The sequence below is a fragment of the Bacillus rossius genome (genome assembly GCF_032445375.1).
Source record: "Bacillus rossius redtenbacheri isolate Brsri chromosome 9 unlocalized genomic scaffold, Brsri_v3 Brsri_v3_scf9_1, whole genome shotgun sequence".
Taxonomy (NCBI): Eukaryota; Metazoa; Arthropoda; class Insecta; order Phasmatodea; family Bacillidae; genus Bacillus; species Bacillus rossius.
Genome location: NW_026962012.1, coordinates 17,881,673 through 17,898,672, shown reverse-complemented (window position 1 = coordinate 17,898,672; position 17,000 = coordinate 17,881,673). Strand labels below are relative to the sequence as shown.

Here is a 17,000-nt window from a genome sequence, read left to right as displayed (position 1 = left end):
TTTGTTTAATATAATCACGAATAATTAGTTATAGAAATAAACTGAAATAAAATCAATGTCAATAAATTGTTAATTTTAAATGACGAAATTGGACAAATATATAATTTTTTTTAAATCGCTGCTCTTAAAAAGCCCGCCGTAACCTGTTTGATATTATAGAAGTACATATTGAAAGAAAATTAAACTTTAAGACCAAATTAATTTTCCTGGAACTATTGCAGTAAGTAAATTTTATTTATTAGTAATACATTACTTGAAAAAAAAGGGGGGTTTTCTGTAAAGTTGGTTTACGGACGATAATTTTACGTGATAACGTCATAAGAATACATTGATGAAAAAATTGCATTCCTTTTAATTTTCAAATATTATTTACAGTTTTTGCAAAGTAAATTTAAATAATTTGTTTAAATATCACGAACAATTAGTTATAGAAGTAAACTGAAATAAAATCAATGTCAATAAATTGTTAATTTGAAATGACGAAATTGGACAAATAAATCAATTTTTTTTTAAATTGCTGCTTTTAAAAAGCCCGCCTTAACCTGTTAGATATTATAGAAGATTTTCTCGCGCGGTGGTTGGCCGGTTATTGCACGCTCGGCTCAGGCGGAACGTGACAATGAGTCATGCTTTATTCGTGCGTGCAGCCGGCGTCCATCGATTTATAAGACGTTATCACGTCAAAAAAAAATATTATTTGTAAACAAAAGGAAGTTGCCCAGTGTCGACACAGAAAATGGTAAATGGCGACATAATTACTTGCCAACACCGGGTTTGCGAAATGTTTGTGTAAGTTGTTTGAGAACATAGAACTAACTAGGGCTGTGATTGTGTTGACATGCCACGGGTGTGTGTGGGGAAACCTTCGTTTCACAGACGAGAGAGCCAAACGCCCAATCGTGCATCTTCGGTTTTTTTTTTGTTCATTGTAAATGTGTTGATAAAAGGATACTAAAGCTGGGTTTACAATTGATTTCCTTAAGAATTATAACTTAACATCGAGCACACGATTAAGTCAAAACTACATTTTCCAGTTTATGATTGACATAGAAGTCGTTAATTCTAACCAATCACAGTACAAAACACATGGTCGGCCATTGTTCGAAACGGAGAAGCAGGTTTGAAATAGGTTATTGACAAATGGGATATCTATTTTTCGAAATGGATGATGATTGCAAATGACAAATATACGAATTCTAACCCAAAATACTGCCTCGCTCGGTCCAATAATAAGACATAAACTTCCTGTTGAAAGGTCCCGGTTTGTTGTGATTGGTCGCTTCCCTTAAGTCCTAACGAAAAATATAAAATATAACCATTTCTGTTAAGTCTTAAGTCATCATATGGTTCGCACACGACCCGTCAAAATTCACACACGACAATCATAAACCATTCCACTAGTTTACATATAGTCATATGGTAAGTACATGACTAAGTCTTAAGTCATAATTCTTAATTTTCAATCGTAAACCCACCTTAATGGTCAATTAGGTTAGGTTAGCTACGTTATAAATACTATTAAAACATTGCGGACGGTTGATCTGGTCAGGACGGCTACAGTGAAGAAAGCGAGCATGAAGGCGCGGCCACGCGGCCACGCGGCCACGCGGCCACACGGCCACGCGGCCACGCGGCCACACGGCCGCACGGCCACACGGCCACACGGCCACGCGGCCACACGGCCACACGGCCACACGGCCACTCACCGCCCACGCCGGCGCCGAACGCCACGCCCACCACGCACAGAGAGTTGTTGGCCGTGGCCGCCACCTCGCCAGCGCAGCGCGTGCCGTGGCGGTTCGAGTCCTGCAGGTCGTAGCGCGGCATGGGGTCCCCGTCGTTGCCGTTCACGTCGTAGCTGGCCTGCGGGTCCTGCAACAGCCGCGCGCTCGCGTGCTTGCACTTGCGGGTCCTTACCACAGCGCCAAATACCACAACGCCGAACGTACAATAACGCCGAAATACCACAACGCCGAATGTCAAAATTGACCACAACGCCGACAGCTAGAAAACTGCTGTGTACCACAACGCCGAAATACCACAACGCCGAAATACCACAACGCCGAAAAATGATTTTGCGGGGAAGGGAGGCCACGGGTGCAAAATGAAAAAAAAAAAAAAACCGAATGAATTTGTGTGCTAACCTTACCTAACGTAACCTTTGTGGCAGTCCTGCAAAGACATTTTACGGCGTTAATGTATTTCGGCGTTTTGGTAATTCGGCGTTGTGGTACACGGCAGTTTTCTAGCTGTCGGCGTTGTGGTAAATTTTGACATTCGGCGTTATGGTATTCGGCGTTATTGTACGTTCGGCGTTGTGGTATTTCGGCGTTGTGGTGCGTCACCCACGCAGGCCTTCACTGCTCACTCCACTACTTAGTGACTTGTGTTGTGTTCTAGCAGCCAAAACCAAGGGCATAATCTGCCAATTGTTTTGGGTCGGGTTTCAGCAGCAAGGAGAAGGCCTGTTGAAAAACCAGGATATGAAGCGAGTAGTACAGAAATGCATGTTCTGCCACATGTTCCAAGGGTGTGGTGGTGGTGGCGGCAGTGTCCTCAATCTTGATATCACGATGGACATATTGGATGACCTTGACCGTTACCTCGACCTCGGAGGTCATTTTGCGTTGACCTTGAACCCGGCGAACATCTTGTATTCTGCCATTTTGTTTTTTTATAGAACCTCCTGCAAATCTAATTTTTTGAAGTCACGTCCACCACCTTGAATTTTGACTATCACGTCCACTATCTTAGACTCTGGCATCACAGCCACTTTCTTTGATTCTGATGTTACACTACTGAACTATAAAGAAAACAATATAAGACACCGACCAGAAGGCACCTCCTAGCCATGCGTAACATGGCGCAACACCGAAGCACCCTTCACGGCGATCGCTCCCGGAACAGAACAGAATGAGAAAATGAAAAACACCCCTATATAAAAAACACTAACACTAATAATAATGGCGTAACCATTGTTAAAATGTAATAGGTGCTTGTTGAACATTTTGTTTAATTGTTTACCTCATGAAATCAAAAGGACTAAGGGGTAATTTTATCAAGTTAAAATATATACTAGAACATTCTAAAACCGAAGTGATAAAATCAGATAGGTTATCACTACCAAAAATTAAAAAAGCTTACGCAAAGCCAATTAAAAAAAATTATCATTATTAAAGGATTTTGTTATGAAATAAATCTTTTATGCATCTGACAAGTGTTGTTGTCTGTTTATTTAGTAACAATTTTTTTTGGAATTAATCACATACTTTTATTTTAAATGGTAGAATTATATAAATACTCTGGAATCGCGCGATCGAAGCCGCGGGTTTAATTAAGTAGATAATCACTTGAGGACGTAAAGACATGCGCACACGCCAGTTGAATGCAGATGGCGACTGTGGTGAACAGCAGGCAGACGTGGCATACTCACGTAGTTCTGGATGAGGTCGGGGTGGTTCTTCTCCAAGCCGTCGTCCAGGATGGTGACGACTACCCCCTTGCCCGTGACCCCCTGCGCCCAGGCGGGCAGCACGTTCATGTCCAGACCCGGCCCGCGGTTCTGCACACAGACCCGCTCATTGGTCCGCTGCCTCTGCACTCACTAGCAGTGCCGTCATTACTTACCAACTGACCAGACTGCTTAACTGGGGTGCTGTCGCAACTTAGCAACACACATTGTGTGTTTCTAAGTTGTGACAGTTCTAAGTTGTGTGTTTCAAAGTTGTGATAGTTCTAAGTTGTGTGGTTCGGCGTTTGTGTTTCTAAGTTATGACAGTTTTAAGTTGTGTGTTTCTAAGTTGTGATAGTTCTAAGTTATGACTTTCTACGTTACGTGTCTAAGTTGTGTGATTCTGCGTTGCGTGTTTCTAAATTATGATCGTTTCTAACTCATGACTGTTCTAAGTTACGTGAATTTTTTTCGAGGTTTCTAAGTTATGAATGTTCTAAGTTGTGTGTTTCTAAGTTGTGTGTGGTTCCCCCTTTAACTGACAGCCAAATTCCCAGAGAAAGTATTTACACCAAGAAAAAATTTCTTAGCACCTATATATATATATTTTTTTAATCGGCGGTTAGATTTCTTTCCATTTTTAGTCATTAAAATATAAAAAATATATATATATATAACCTTGTTTACAGCTAATGGTTATAAGTTATCATTATCTAGAGAAAAATAAGTTTAAACTTAAAAAAAATGTTTTCATATTTTTGAAGAAATGGTATTCACTCAGAACATAATTTTACTTGGGTGCGTTATGTATAAGTCTGTAAATGCCATATTTCATTAAAAATTTGCACAAAGTATTAATCATTGGTGAAAATTTGATAATATTTAATAGAGGACCAAGAAACTTTAATATATTTCATGTGATTTTTGTTGGAGATATTGCACTTTTCATATTTAATGCTTTAGGAATTTTCCAATATGTTTTAATAAATTTTGGCCTAATAACAATTTATTTTATGAAAACACAAATTACTTAATATTTAATAGCACTTAAGCCAGTTAGTGATTCAAAAAATCATCCATGAATCTTAAATGTTATACTAAAAATATTCAAATAATTTTTAACTGTTAGAATGTTTTGATGCGAGTGTGTTTTGCGAAACATTTCGGAATTCACCATTTATGGCCAAATTAAAATGTAAATTTTATACAAATATTGTAAACTTATTTTATTAAATACACAAAAGAATCGTAATTTTACTAAAACCCTTTGGTAATGAAAATAAATATATTTGCCACATGCATTTACAAACAAGAAAGTGATCTCATAAGGATATGTTCTTTAAGAAAATAGGTTAAAAATAAAACAAGAGACAGAAACAAAAAATGAGAACCACGCGTGACAAAAATGAAACTGCTTGCTTATTGGTTCTAGATAGAAATAAATAAGGAGTATTTTTTACTGAGCAGGAGATAATAATTTAGAATATTTAGGATGAGGGTAAAATCTCAAATAAAATAAATGTTTTTTTTTTTCCCCACGTCCTGTACTCACGCATCCGTTCATTGACGCATTTTTTAGCGGTTATTGCTCGTTGCCTTTGATAATACCTCATATTTTTTCTGCTTTTTATTATTTTTAGGCATGATTTTCAATAACGATCTCCAGCTGAATATAATGAAAGTACAAAAATACACTCCAATGAAACATAAATTTCATTTATAAAGTCTATCACACAAATATATATGTCCTTTGAACATTTTAATTTTCCGTGTTCACATACCAATAATCAATTACACTTATAAAGCTGAACTCTTAAATCTTTCCTATTTTTACATTTTCAATCACACTTTTCACATAAAAATTAATGATACTTAGATGTAATTGTTCAAATAAATAACTCTTTTTTCACAAAACAATTGTAGATACTTTAAATAAAATAGAAGAAATGTGGCAGCGTCAATCGTCAGCCGTTACGAAAACTGAAAAAGAAAAAAAAAAGCGATGTCTAAAATTATAGTATTTGGACTACAAAAACAAAGTTACTTACCAGGAGTTTTAGAACCCATAACCAGAATTCATCTTTTCACAATAGAACATAAAATAATAAATACTAAAATATTGAGTTTTAAAGCACGAACATCGAGTATACACAACCACTGCGAGCAATGCTTGAGATACGACTGACACTACCATCCGTAAAATGGGGTGGGAGAAATGAAAACAATGTGGTTAGGTCGCTCAACTACATGGATTTCTAGGAACCGGTTTTTTTTTTTTTTTTTACCTGAGTGAAATTCCGAGAATTCGACATTTGGCCAGCGAAATTTAAGAAACACCCCGATGGTGCGCGAGGACGTAAAACTGCAACACGCAATTTGACTACTGCAGGTTCCAAGCACCACTATACAGGCGAACCTCGTAGCAGCAGAAACATCTAGCTAGCTGTGTATCGGGAACTTGGTGCTGCAATTTACGAATGGGCTGGCTGGCAGCCCGGCGGGAAACGACAAAAGTCGCCCCCGAAACAACCAGTACTATCCCAACCAATGCGAGCAGCAATGTGCAAGCCCCCAACCCCCCGCATGGTAGACTCTTTTCTACTCTGTCCACCCCTTCTTCCAGATCCATCCTTCTGTCTCCCGTAAGCTTCCTGCTCCATTTTAATGCATGAGATTTTTGCATCCCGCAAGTCAGAGTCCAGGGTTTTCCCTGTGTCTATGCAGGTTTTACCTGGGCTCAACTTATCTAGTTTTAGTCTAGTATAGTCAGTGAGGGGAGGAAATCATGGCGCCAATCGCTGCCATGGCTGGCCAATCCCCCTCCTAGCACACGATGCATGCTACCCCTCCTGCCTGGCTAATACCCTGCATGATAAGAGCGTATATGCTTCGGCCTGAGACGCACTTAGTCTCCCTGCCTAACCCGGGAACCTCCCCAACTCAGTTTTTAGTTAGGTTAGGAAAAAAAAGAAAATAAATTACGAACTGCAGCCCACTGACAAATTCAGTATAAATGTGCACACCACTTGCAATTACAGCGCAGTGCATTTCGCAGGAATATAAATTGCGTCTTTAAAAGTTTCACGGCGACACTTTTCAATAATCACCGCCCTCACGTTAGACACCCGGTTAAACGTGCAGTTCACCCGGAATCATACGCGTCATGTCGTTAATATTTTGAATGAAGTTTCCTGCGAGAGCTCTGGCTTCACCACCGCCCGGGCCAAGAGTCTTCATTTCATAGCCTTTCATCGCCTTTCATCGCACTCGCCTTAGCCGCCGCAGCGCGCCACTGTTGCGCACCAAAGAAAATAGTTCCAGTCCTTTACTTTCTCACACTTCTCTAGCCATGTCCACACTGTTTGCCTCAACAAAATATTTGTTTATATACGGCGAAATAAATATATGTTTTGTTATTACAAACCGATATTTTGTAGTAGGAAAGATTCTGTTTCACCCAAAAAAAAAAAAAAGATTTTGTCAACTCAAATGCATATTTGGTTAGGTGTTACAAATTATTTTTGTTACTTACCGAGTTTGGTTAAACTAACATCATATTTTGTTCCACCAAGTAAATATTTATATATATATATATATATATATATATATATAAACAAATATTTCTTTGAGTCAAACAAACCCTTTTCTCTGCACAAGTACGTATATATATATATATATATATATATATATATATATATATATACTGCTCATTGAAAATCTAATAAAAAATAATACTTAAATCTGGTACAATGAAAAAATAACTTCAAATTAACAAAAAAATATACATTCAAATCTCCGAGTCTATAGGATGTTCTCGTTAGTACGGCGATCATGATGCCAACGAACCATAATAACATTAATTTAAATCGTAGCAATTTAATAAAATAAATTATTATAAAACTTAACTTAAAAATTACCTGAACAATGGTTTTATTTGCCAAATCAGTGCCCCTGGCCACAGTAGCCCTCTCAGAAAAGATGTTTCACTTCAAAAAATATTACTCAATGCATCTGATGCATTGTAATTATTTCAAAACCAAGAAGTTGACAGGCGAGGCCTCTTGTAGAGCAACATTCAAGCCGTGACAGTTTGACTGAAGGGATAGTTGTAGCTCACCGGTTTGAATGTTTGCTCTGAGACATGACGGAAAGTACGCAGGTAGCAGCTCCCACAAGCGCAAACGAGGTCTTGAACCAACTTCTTGCGCACCATTTGTTCAAGCAGCTCACTTCGAGCCTGGACTCCCGGCTTCAGGTTTAATTTGAGTCGCTGTCTGTCAGGAGCACTCTCATTTATTTTTGCAAGGCGTACTTACTGCTTGTATTACAGCCAAACATTAAAAAAAACTTATTTTGAAAATTAATAACTTAAATTTACTGTTGAAAATTTTATTTTGTAGCAAGAAAATAAAAATTAAACCAATAATGATTTGAGTTGCGGATTTGAAAAGACTCGCTTGAGGAGCAAAATGCAGGCTAAAGTATTTAAAGAAGTCATTAAGACATTTCGTTTCAAACGAGATTGTGAATGAAATTAAAACTTAAGCATAAAGCGGTTATTATAAAGTAGGATTTATTCGTTTTAGAGCAGGAGGCGTAAAATGCACTGAAGCGACGAAGGATGGCAAAGTTTCCAAGTCGTGGCGGAGAACCACTTCATTTTATCATTTTTCCTGGCGGCGCAGGGAATGCGAGCCAACAGTTTTCGCCTCATAAGTAACAAGGGAGGGGATGTGAGGCGGGCTGCGGTGACACTCCGCGCAACATTAATCCCTTCCTTCCACCCAGACTAGCCAAGCCTGTTCCTTATCTGGCGAGCGGGAAGGTTTATAGCGCCGGCGAGCGCCTGGCTGCACGCAACCCGCAGTACCTGCCAGCGCAGCGCGTTGCAAACCTGCCCTGAACAGGGGCGGCTCGCTCCACTGCGGTTTCACATAACTGCGCTCTGTGCAAGCCCGCTTCGCCAATACTCTCTGGACTGAAGGTCTGCTTGCTAAACTGTGGGAGGCGTGTGACGTCAGAAGGACGTCGTAACTAACGAATATTAACATCATTTAAATAATAAAAAAATTAGAACAAAAATTATTATATTAAACTTAATTTGAATACATTAATACCGCTAATAAAAAGGTTAATGAGAAAAGAATCAATTACAATAAAACTGTTATGTTAACATTAAATATGACTACACAATGTTGATATAAATTTATGTAATTTGGATTAAAATGAAATAATAAAAATGTACAATTTGGATGCTTATCATCAATTCTATAAAGTATATTTGTAATTTTTTTTTTTTTAAATTTTTTGCCAACCCCGACAACTGGGCGTATTTGGGGAGACTTCATGAACATAAAGAGCAGGTGCGTTTAGCTACAAAACACTATTTTACTCAATAATGTAACCAGCATGAAATTCTCAATAACAAACATTAATCAAGGTAATGCTCTTGCTTGACGATAATTAAATGCTGGCCAAAACTCGTTTCGATCGCACCATATGATGGGTAATATAACACACAGAATGTTTTCATTATTACCTAAACAATAAAAAAAAACATTTTGTTTTCGAAACCAGAGAGCAGAAGACTTTGTTAAACAAGCAAGTGTTTTTCAACGAACGCTTAGCTCCTTGAGTGCCCGGAGCTCTTTATTCGCCGTCCACGTGCTTCACTATTGCGAGCGAAAGTGCAAAACGACTCGTTAAACTACTGTTGTGTTTTAAAACTCCCTCTCGGAGAATAAATACATTTATTTATTTAGGCGGAAAAAACTGACCAAAAAATAGACGTGTATTATTTTGTGCACGAATTTAACTTTAAAATTAAATAAAAATTAATAGGGTAGTTATTAAATTGTGTTTTTTATACATTATTTACATTAAGAGTATGTTGAAAAATTGTACATGTAAATCCTGTATATTTATATTTCTTTTTTTGAACGTAAGGGAAGTCAAACTATATTTAAATTTTGGGGTTTATTTCTAGCTATGCTCATGTGCATTGTAAATTATTTATGCACCCGGCTTATTGTAGCCAAATATTTCAGCATAATTTTTGCATTAAAAAATCTTTAAAAATCTGTTAAATGTTTTCTCCTGCGATTCAAACATTGCTGCCTTTATTTATTTATTTATTTTGAATTGACGAATTTTAGTAAATGTCCGTTTGCCCGCACAGGCATGTTAATTGAAGCTGTTTTTAAGGTGGAATGCGCTTTTTCTTTAATATACTTTTTTTTTTTGGTAAAAAGTATGAGCATCGAAAAAATACGCCAGTTATTTATGCGTAAATGCGAGTTTATGCATACTGAGCGAGGAATAAGCTTACAACCTGCCTTTTAATACTGTCACCTGAGTGGGGAGTGATCATTCCGGCGAGAGTATTAAAAGGCAGGAGAACTTGAAATAACCTCAGTAGGTAACTCAACCCCGATTATGGCGACTGCAACATAGACCGAAACGTCGGTGATATATTCGCCTTGGACGTGGTTACAACCCAGGAGCCAAGCAATTTCGGACAATGGCCCCTAAAACCTGCGATTTTTATTACATTTACATAAATCCTCCACTACTACAAGCACAAACAAACAAATTATTAATGTCTTTAAATTTTCTCGAGTTAAAGTGAGGTGGGAAGCCCCGCCACTTGATATAGGATCGTCAATTTCTTCGTTTGAGAGTTTTTTCCCACTAAATATGTTTCGGGATACACCATTGTCTGAATCTCTTCGGCATAGAAGTCAATGCAAATAGGCATGTAGTCCAAATCTTCGAGGTAGTAGGTCCTAGGCTCCAGTTCACGAATATTGGTCACATGAAGAGTGTTCGGGACTCCAATTCGCAGTGAAACATTTCTCAAAGACACCTTTCAGCTTAGAGAACCACACAATCTCACCGATGTTAACCTTACCCTTCGTGGATCCTTCTTCTTCATGTTGGAAAGCACCGTTCAAACCAGACGATCATCCTTTACGTCTTTGAGATAATTTTTTGTGGTAGAATACCACGTGGAATTTTATTCAATTAATAGTTTTGCAGACATCAGGCCTCTTGTAATTTCCGTTAGGTATAAACTGATGCCACATCTTCGTGCGCAAAGTTATTTTAAATCACTAGACTATGGAGATTTCCATATTACTAAATGTAAATAGTATTTTATTCAAAACTTATTCATTAAAGCCCAGAAGGTCGTATTGTAGAATTCATTGCCGAGATCGGTTGGCTGATGTGAGAGAATATGTACATTACGGAAACTGTCTGTCATGGCATCTGTCACATTCTTCGATTTCACAAGTCTGGCTCAAGACAACTTACTATACACACTGATTACCATCAACCTGTTATTGAAGCTCTTGGTCTTTTAAGAATACAGTATCATATAAAAAAGGTCCACCTGGAATAGATTAAGTCAGTGCACAACAACTTTGTGTGTAAGGAATTGCCATCTTACAAGAGCAAGAAGTTCGTGTGCGATTTTTTTTAGACACATAGTATGTAGCCAGGTTCCCTCAAGTCTTCGAGTATTGGGACTATATCTTTAGTTAGCGAATAATTTTTTGCACTAACAGTCTAAGCTGATCGACTAATTCGTTTGGGTCGTCCCAATACACATAGTAAAATTTCTAACAACTTTGTAATTTTTTTTAACCTACACCATTTAGTGCTAGTTCACTGAAGAGATTAGCGAAAATGTAGATTTTTTTTCATGATCATCTTTATATATGCATTATTCTGGATCATTAACACATAACTTTGCATAAGTTAGTTCAAGCAACTTTTTGTACTCTAGCAAATTCTCGTGAAAAAAGCCTTTATGTTCGTTGTGAAACAAAAATTCGTACAGGCCTGGAGTCCAGTGTATTTGGTAACCCTCTAAACATATTATATTTCCTATTAGAAATTCTATTTTTCATTTGCACCGAGTAACCACTTGTACACTACATGGTTCGTGTTATCATTACAACTTGTGAAATATCTCATGTTAGGCTGCACCACTGCATTAACTTGGTGTCAGCATTTCCGTAATTTTTTCTTTTGTATGAACTCGGTACTCGTAAAGTCCTCTTCTGCTCGAGCTGGTACACATTTCATCCTCTTTGCAATTGACACCTCATCATCACTTTAAGTACATCAAGGCGACTAGTGATTGTTTTAAATCTCTCTTAATTTTCCGTTTGGCGTGGAAATCTGGCTATTTAAGCAAGTAGATATTTTGCACACGGACTGTATAGCAAAATGAAGGTCACTTGGGAAGTACGACATTGTACTGGTTGAAAATAGACCAAAAACCTTATTTTATACTCTACTGTTTCCTTACACATTCATCACGTCTTTGTGCATTGCATACTTCGATCATGTCACGAAATTGAGAATCCGAGGCCTCCCCATGCTGGTCGATGGCAAAAAGGTACTCTAGTAATTCGTTTTCGTTACTTTATACTTTTCATCCAAGAAGTGAAATGTAATTGTGAATTTTGGCATCGTGAGACTTGAGAACAAATTTCGAAATACTTTAATCTATGTTTGACGATAGCTGGTTGCGAATTTTTGTAACTTCACTCCTTTTTTTTGGTCTAATTTGACCGGACTATTTGAGCATGATCTTATTTCTTAAAAGCTACTTCTATTCATCTGTTAACCCCAGTATTAAAACATTTTTTTTTGGTGTTAAGTATTTTTTATTCGAGTCTTATTTGCTCAATGAAACAAGGTTATTTAACCATAACTAAGACATGTCTGGTACCTAAGGTTAGCCCGAGATGAACGTATGATATATTTTACACTTGATGTGAGATTTTTACTTCATTGGATGATCATAACTTTATAATTTATAAAATAAGTATTATTAATAGCAATACTGTTTGTTTGAACAGAAAAAAAGGAACTATAAATGTACATCCTGCCAACCGAATTATTTGGTGTCGTTAATTGATTTATTAAAATTAATTATTATTTTATATTTTTGGTTACCTAAAACTATCGTTGATTTATATTTGTTTTCTAAGGCTGTTGAGTTTTGGTTCTACACTTAAGTATCAGAACAGGATCCTAATAGGTATTCCTCTAGCCTAGTGAATTTTTTATAATACCATCTCTACCATTTGCATCGGTTTAACTTATTCCGGACATTTATATTTATGTTGTTTTGTATTTTGGGCTTGGGTTATCTTCAGTTTCAGTTTTTTTTATGTACAACCCAATATTCGGATGGCGGTTCGCCCCGCGCGTGTTTCTTTTGCAGTCAGACACTAGCGAGATGTTTCACAAGACCCCCGTCAGTTCATTCATTGTGGCATGTTTATTTTCTTTCGTTCTTCTATCGGACCCTCATATTTAATTCCTGAACACGGTTAGACATGCAATTTTAGGTGCTACTTACGGCTCTGAAATTATCTTTATATATATATATATATATATATATATATATATATATATATGTGTGTGTGTGTGTGTGTGTGTGTGTGTGTGTGTGTGTTTGTTGTGTCTGATTATAGTTGATAATTTTTTATGAATAATAAACATTCGAAAAACGTTCAAAAATAGCTATTTTTTCCCCTCAAAATCGCTGTCCAATATGCTCCTCCATCCCACTAGTTGAAGGGAGTTTTGCTGCAATTGAAGTTTTTCTCTACAGTCAAGACCATTGGAAAAGACGTGAAACTAAAACTAAGTTCGATGAAAAAAAAATCATTAAACGACGGTGTATGTACGCTATTAACTTCCCGTGTAGTACACTGGGGCGTGGTGCCACTGTGCTTCGATGTCAATGATATTTATGTCTGTGATTTATGTGTTTTTCCCCTACTTATAATGTTTGAAATAAAACTAGATAGGTGAATAAAAAAAGTTTTTTTTTACTTAAAATGACAACTGCCGTAAGGATTGAATTTAAACTATGAGAAGTAAAATCTCTATTATGAATAATAACAGTTAAGCCAGTCGCCAATAATTAATTAAAAAATTTTCAAAAAAAAATTATTTTAAAATAAATCATTTCTTAAATTTATGACAAGTATTGTACACTTTAAATTTCACGTTATAATTCAAACCAGTGCATTTTATTTTAAAAAAATGTTACACCAGAAAAATTACAGGTTTGCTTTATATAATTTGTTTTTCTTCCAGTACAAAAGCTTAATAAAAACAATATAAAAACTTTTATGAAACATATTTAAAAATTATTTCAATAATATATTTAATTCATTATTTTTGAAACACTCGAAATAAATGGCCAAATTTTTCCTTAAGTCAAAAGTATTTCGTTAAACGAAAGAAGAATTATCTTAATTGATATAAGAGGTCTTGTTAGTTCTGCGAAACTTTATACATAGTATATCCTTATCAAGTTAACAGAATGTTAACGTTGACTTAGCTCCTTAAGTAAAAACCTATACAATTAAAGTAACTGAAGTATACTCACCACTTTAAAATTTAGAGAAAGAAATGTCAGAAAAATTTGATCAAATGGTACTGCTGGATAAGCATATGTGATATATCTGCATCCAATAAAAAATTCTATCAACTATGTTTTCCTGTATGTGAACATATAGTATGTCATATACTTTTTTTGGACTAAAACTAGGTAGTAATAAACAAAAAAAAATACGAAATAAAATATTCAATATTGACCAAATATTTTTTTTTCTTATTCGTTATTACTACTAATCATAGAAAGATATTTCAACAAGTAAACTTTTTTTTAGATTACTACACATATTTTCATGATACCAATCCTCGTAATTAATAATAGAATTAGAAAATTAATTGAAATTTATTTAAATAGGTTTATTATTATGTAACTATGTTAAAAAGAATAATATTGTGTTTAAATGTAATTTATTGTAAGGTTAAATTTTATTAAAATTTGAGGAGGGCAAATAGTGAATAATAATTAAAACAAATTTTTAATACTCACCTACAATATTTTTAAACTAAAAAATGATAAACGCTTATCAATATTTAGGTCTAGGAAAAAACTTTGAAAATATAATATAGCTGATAATGGTATTCGAAATTGAAACTGGCAAATAATGTTTAAAACCAAATAACTAAAACAATCAATACAATACGTGATTATTAATGAAACTAGGACCTAAGGTTGTGAGATGCAGTGTTTCCACAGTAGCACTCCGAATAGGGATAAAAAAAAGCAAGGTAACTCACGAGGTACCACATCTGCGGCCATCGTGGGTCGTTGAGCCTCACAACAGCGTCGTGCTTGAAGGGATAGGCACGAGGCCTGGGCTGCTGGTAGTCTCTCTTCGTGCGAACACGCGCCTTCTGCTGCTTCGCCCACACCACCTGCAGCAGAGCACCACTCACACCACCTGCAGCAGAGCACCACTCACACCACCTGCAGCAGAGCACCACTCACACCACCTGCAACAGAGCATCACTCACACCACCTGCAGCAGATCATCACTCACACCACCTGCAGCAGAGCACCACTCACACCACCTGCAGCAGAGCACCACTCACACCACCTGCAGCAGAGCATCACTCACACCACCTGCAGCAGAGCATCACTCACACCACCTGCAGCAGAGCACCACTCACACCACCTGCAGCAGAGCACCACTCACACCACCTGCAGCAGAGCATCACTCACACCACCTGCAGCAGAGCATCACTCACACCACCTGCAGCAGAGCACCACACACCACCTGCAGCAGATCATCACTCACACCACCTGCAGCAGAGCACCACTCACACCACCTGCAGCAGATCATCACTCACACCACCTGCAGCAGAGCACCACTCACGCCACCTGCAGCAGAGCACCACTCACACCACCTGCAGCAGAGCACCACTCACACCACCTGCAGCAGAGCATCACTCACACCACCTGCAGCAGAGCACCACTCACACCACCTGCAGCAGAGCATCACTCACACCACCTGCAACAGAGCACCACACACACCACCTGAAGCAGAGCATCTCTCCCACCACCTGCAGCAGAGCATCACTCACACCACCTGCAGCAGAGCACCACACACACCACCTGCAGCAGATCATCACTCACACCACCTGCAGCAGAGCACCACTCACACCACCTGCAGCAGAGCATCACTCACACCACCTGCAGCAGAGCACCACACACACCACCTGCAGCAGATCATCACTCACACCACCTGCAGCAGAGCACCACTCACATCACCTGCAGCAGAGCATCACTCACACCACCTGCAGCAGAGCACCACACACACCACCTGCAGCAGAGTACCACACACACCACCTGCAACAGAGCATCACTCACACCATCGGCAGCAGGGCATCACTCACACCACCTGCAGCAGAGCATCACTCACACCACCTGCAGCAGAGCATCACTCACACCACCTGCAGCAGAGCACCACACACACCACCTGCAGCAGATCATCACTCACACCACCTGTAGCAAAGCACCACTCACACCACCTGCAGCAGAGCACCACTCACATCACCTGCAGCAGAGCATCACTCACACCACCTGCAGCAGAGCACCACACACACCACCTGCAGCAGAGTACCACACACACCACCTGCAACAGAGCATCACTCACACCATCGGCAGCAGGGCATCACTCACACCACCTGCAGCAGAGCATCACTCACACCACCTGCAGCAGAGCATCACTCACACCACCTGCAGCAGAGCATCACTCACACCACCTGCAGCAGAGCACCACACACACCACCTGCAGCAGATCATCACTCACACCACCTGCAGCAGAGCACCACTCACACCACCTGCAGCAGAGCACCACTTACACCACCTGCAGCAGAGCACCACTCACACCACCTGCAACAGAGCATCACTCACACCACCTGCAGCAGATCATCACTCACACCACCTGCAGCAGAGCACCACTCACACCATCGGCAGCAGGGCACCACTCACACCACCTGCAGCAGAGCATCACTCACACCACCTGCAGCAGAGCATCACTCACACCACCTGCAGCAGAGCACCACTCACACCACCTGCAGCAGAGCACCACTCACACCACCTGCAGCAGAGCATCACTCACACCACCTGCAGCAGAGCATCACTCACACCACCTGCAGCAGAGCACCACACACCACCTGCAGCAGATCATCACTCACACCACCTGCAGCAGAGCACCACCCACACCACCTGCAGCAGATCATCACTCACACCACCTGCAGCAGAGCACCACTCACGCCACCTGCAGCAGAGCACCACTCACACCACCTGCAGCAGAGCACCACTCACACCACCTGCAGCAGAGCATCACTCACACCACCTGCAGCAGAGCACCACTCACACCACCTGCAGCAGAGCATCACTCACACCACCTGCAACAGAGCACCACACACACCACCTGAAGCAGAGCATCTCTCCCACCACCTGCAGCAGAGCATCACTCACACCACCTGCAGCAGAGCACCACACACACCACCTGCAGCAGATCATCACTCACACCACCTGCAGCAGAGCACCACTCACACCACCTGCAGCAGAGCATCACTCACACCACCTGCAGCAGAGCACCACACACACCACCTGCAGCAGATCATCACTCACACCACCTGCAGCAGAGCACCA

At 39.2% G+C, this 17,000-nt stretch overlaps 1 protein-coding gene across 1 annotated transcript in view; it reads right to left on the bottom strand.

The window, feature by feature from the left end:
- The window catches only part of LOC134542735 (furin-like protease 1), a 574,833-nt gene that overhangs the window by 94,773 nt on the left and 463,060 nt on the right, over positions 1–17,000 (bottom strand). Inside the window, exons 8-10 of the mRNA XM_063387231.1 lie at positions 14,615–14,752; positions 3,434–3,562; positions 1,707–1,872 (exon numbers count right to left, since the gene is read on the bottom strand). Coding sequence (XP_063243301.1) covers positions 1,707–1,872; positions 3,434–3,562; positions 14,615–14,752 — 433 coding nt within the window. The remainder of the gene's footprint in view (positions 1–1,706; positions 1,873–3,433; positions 3,563–14,614; positions 14,753–17,000) is intronic.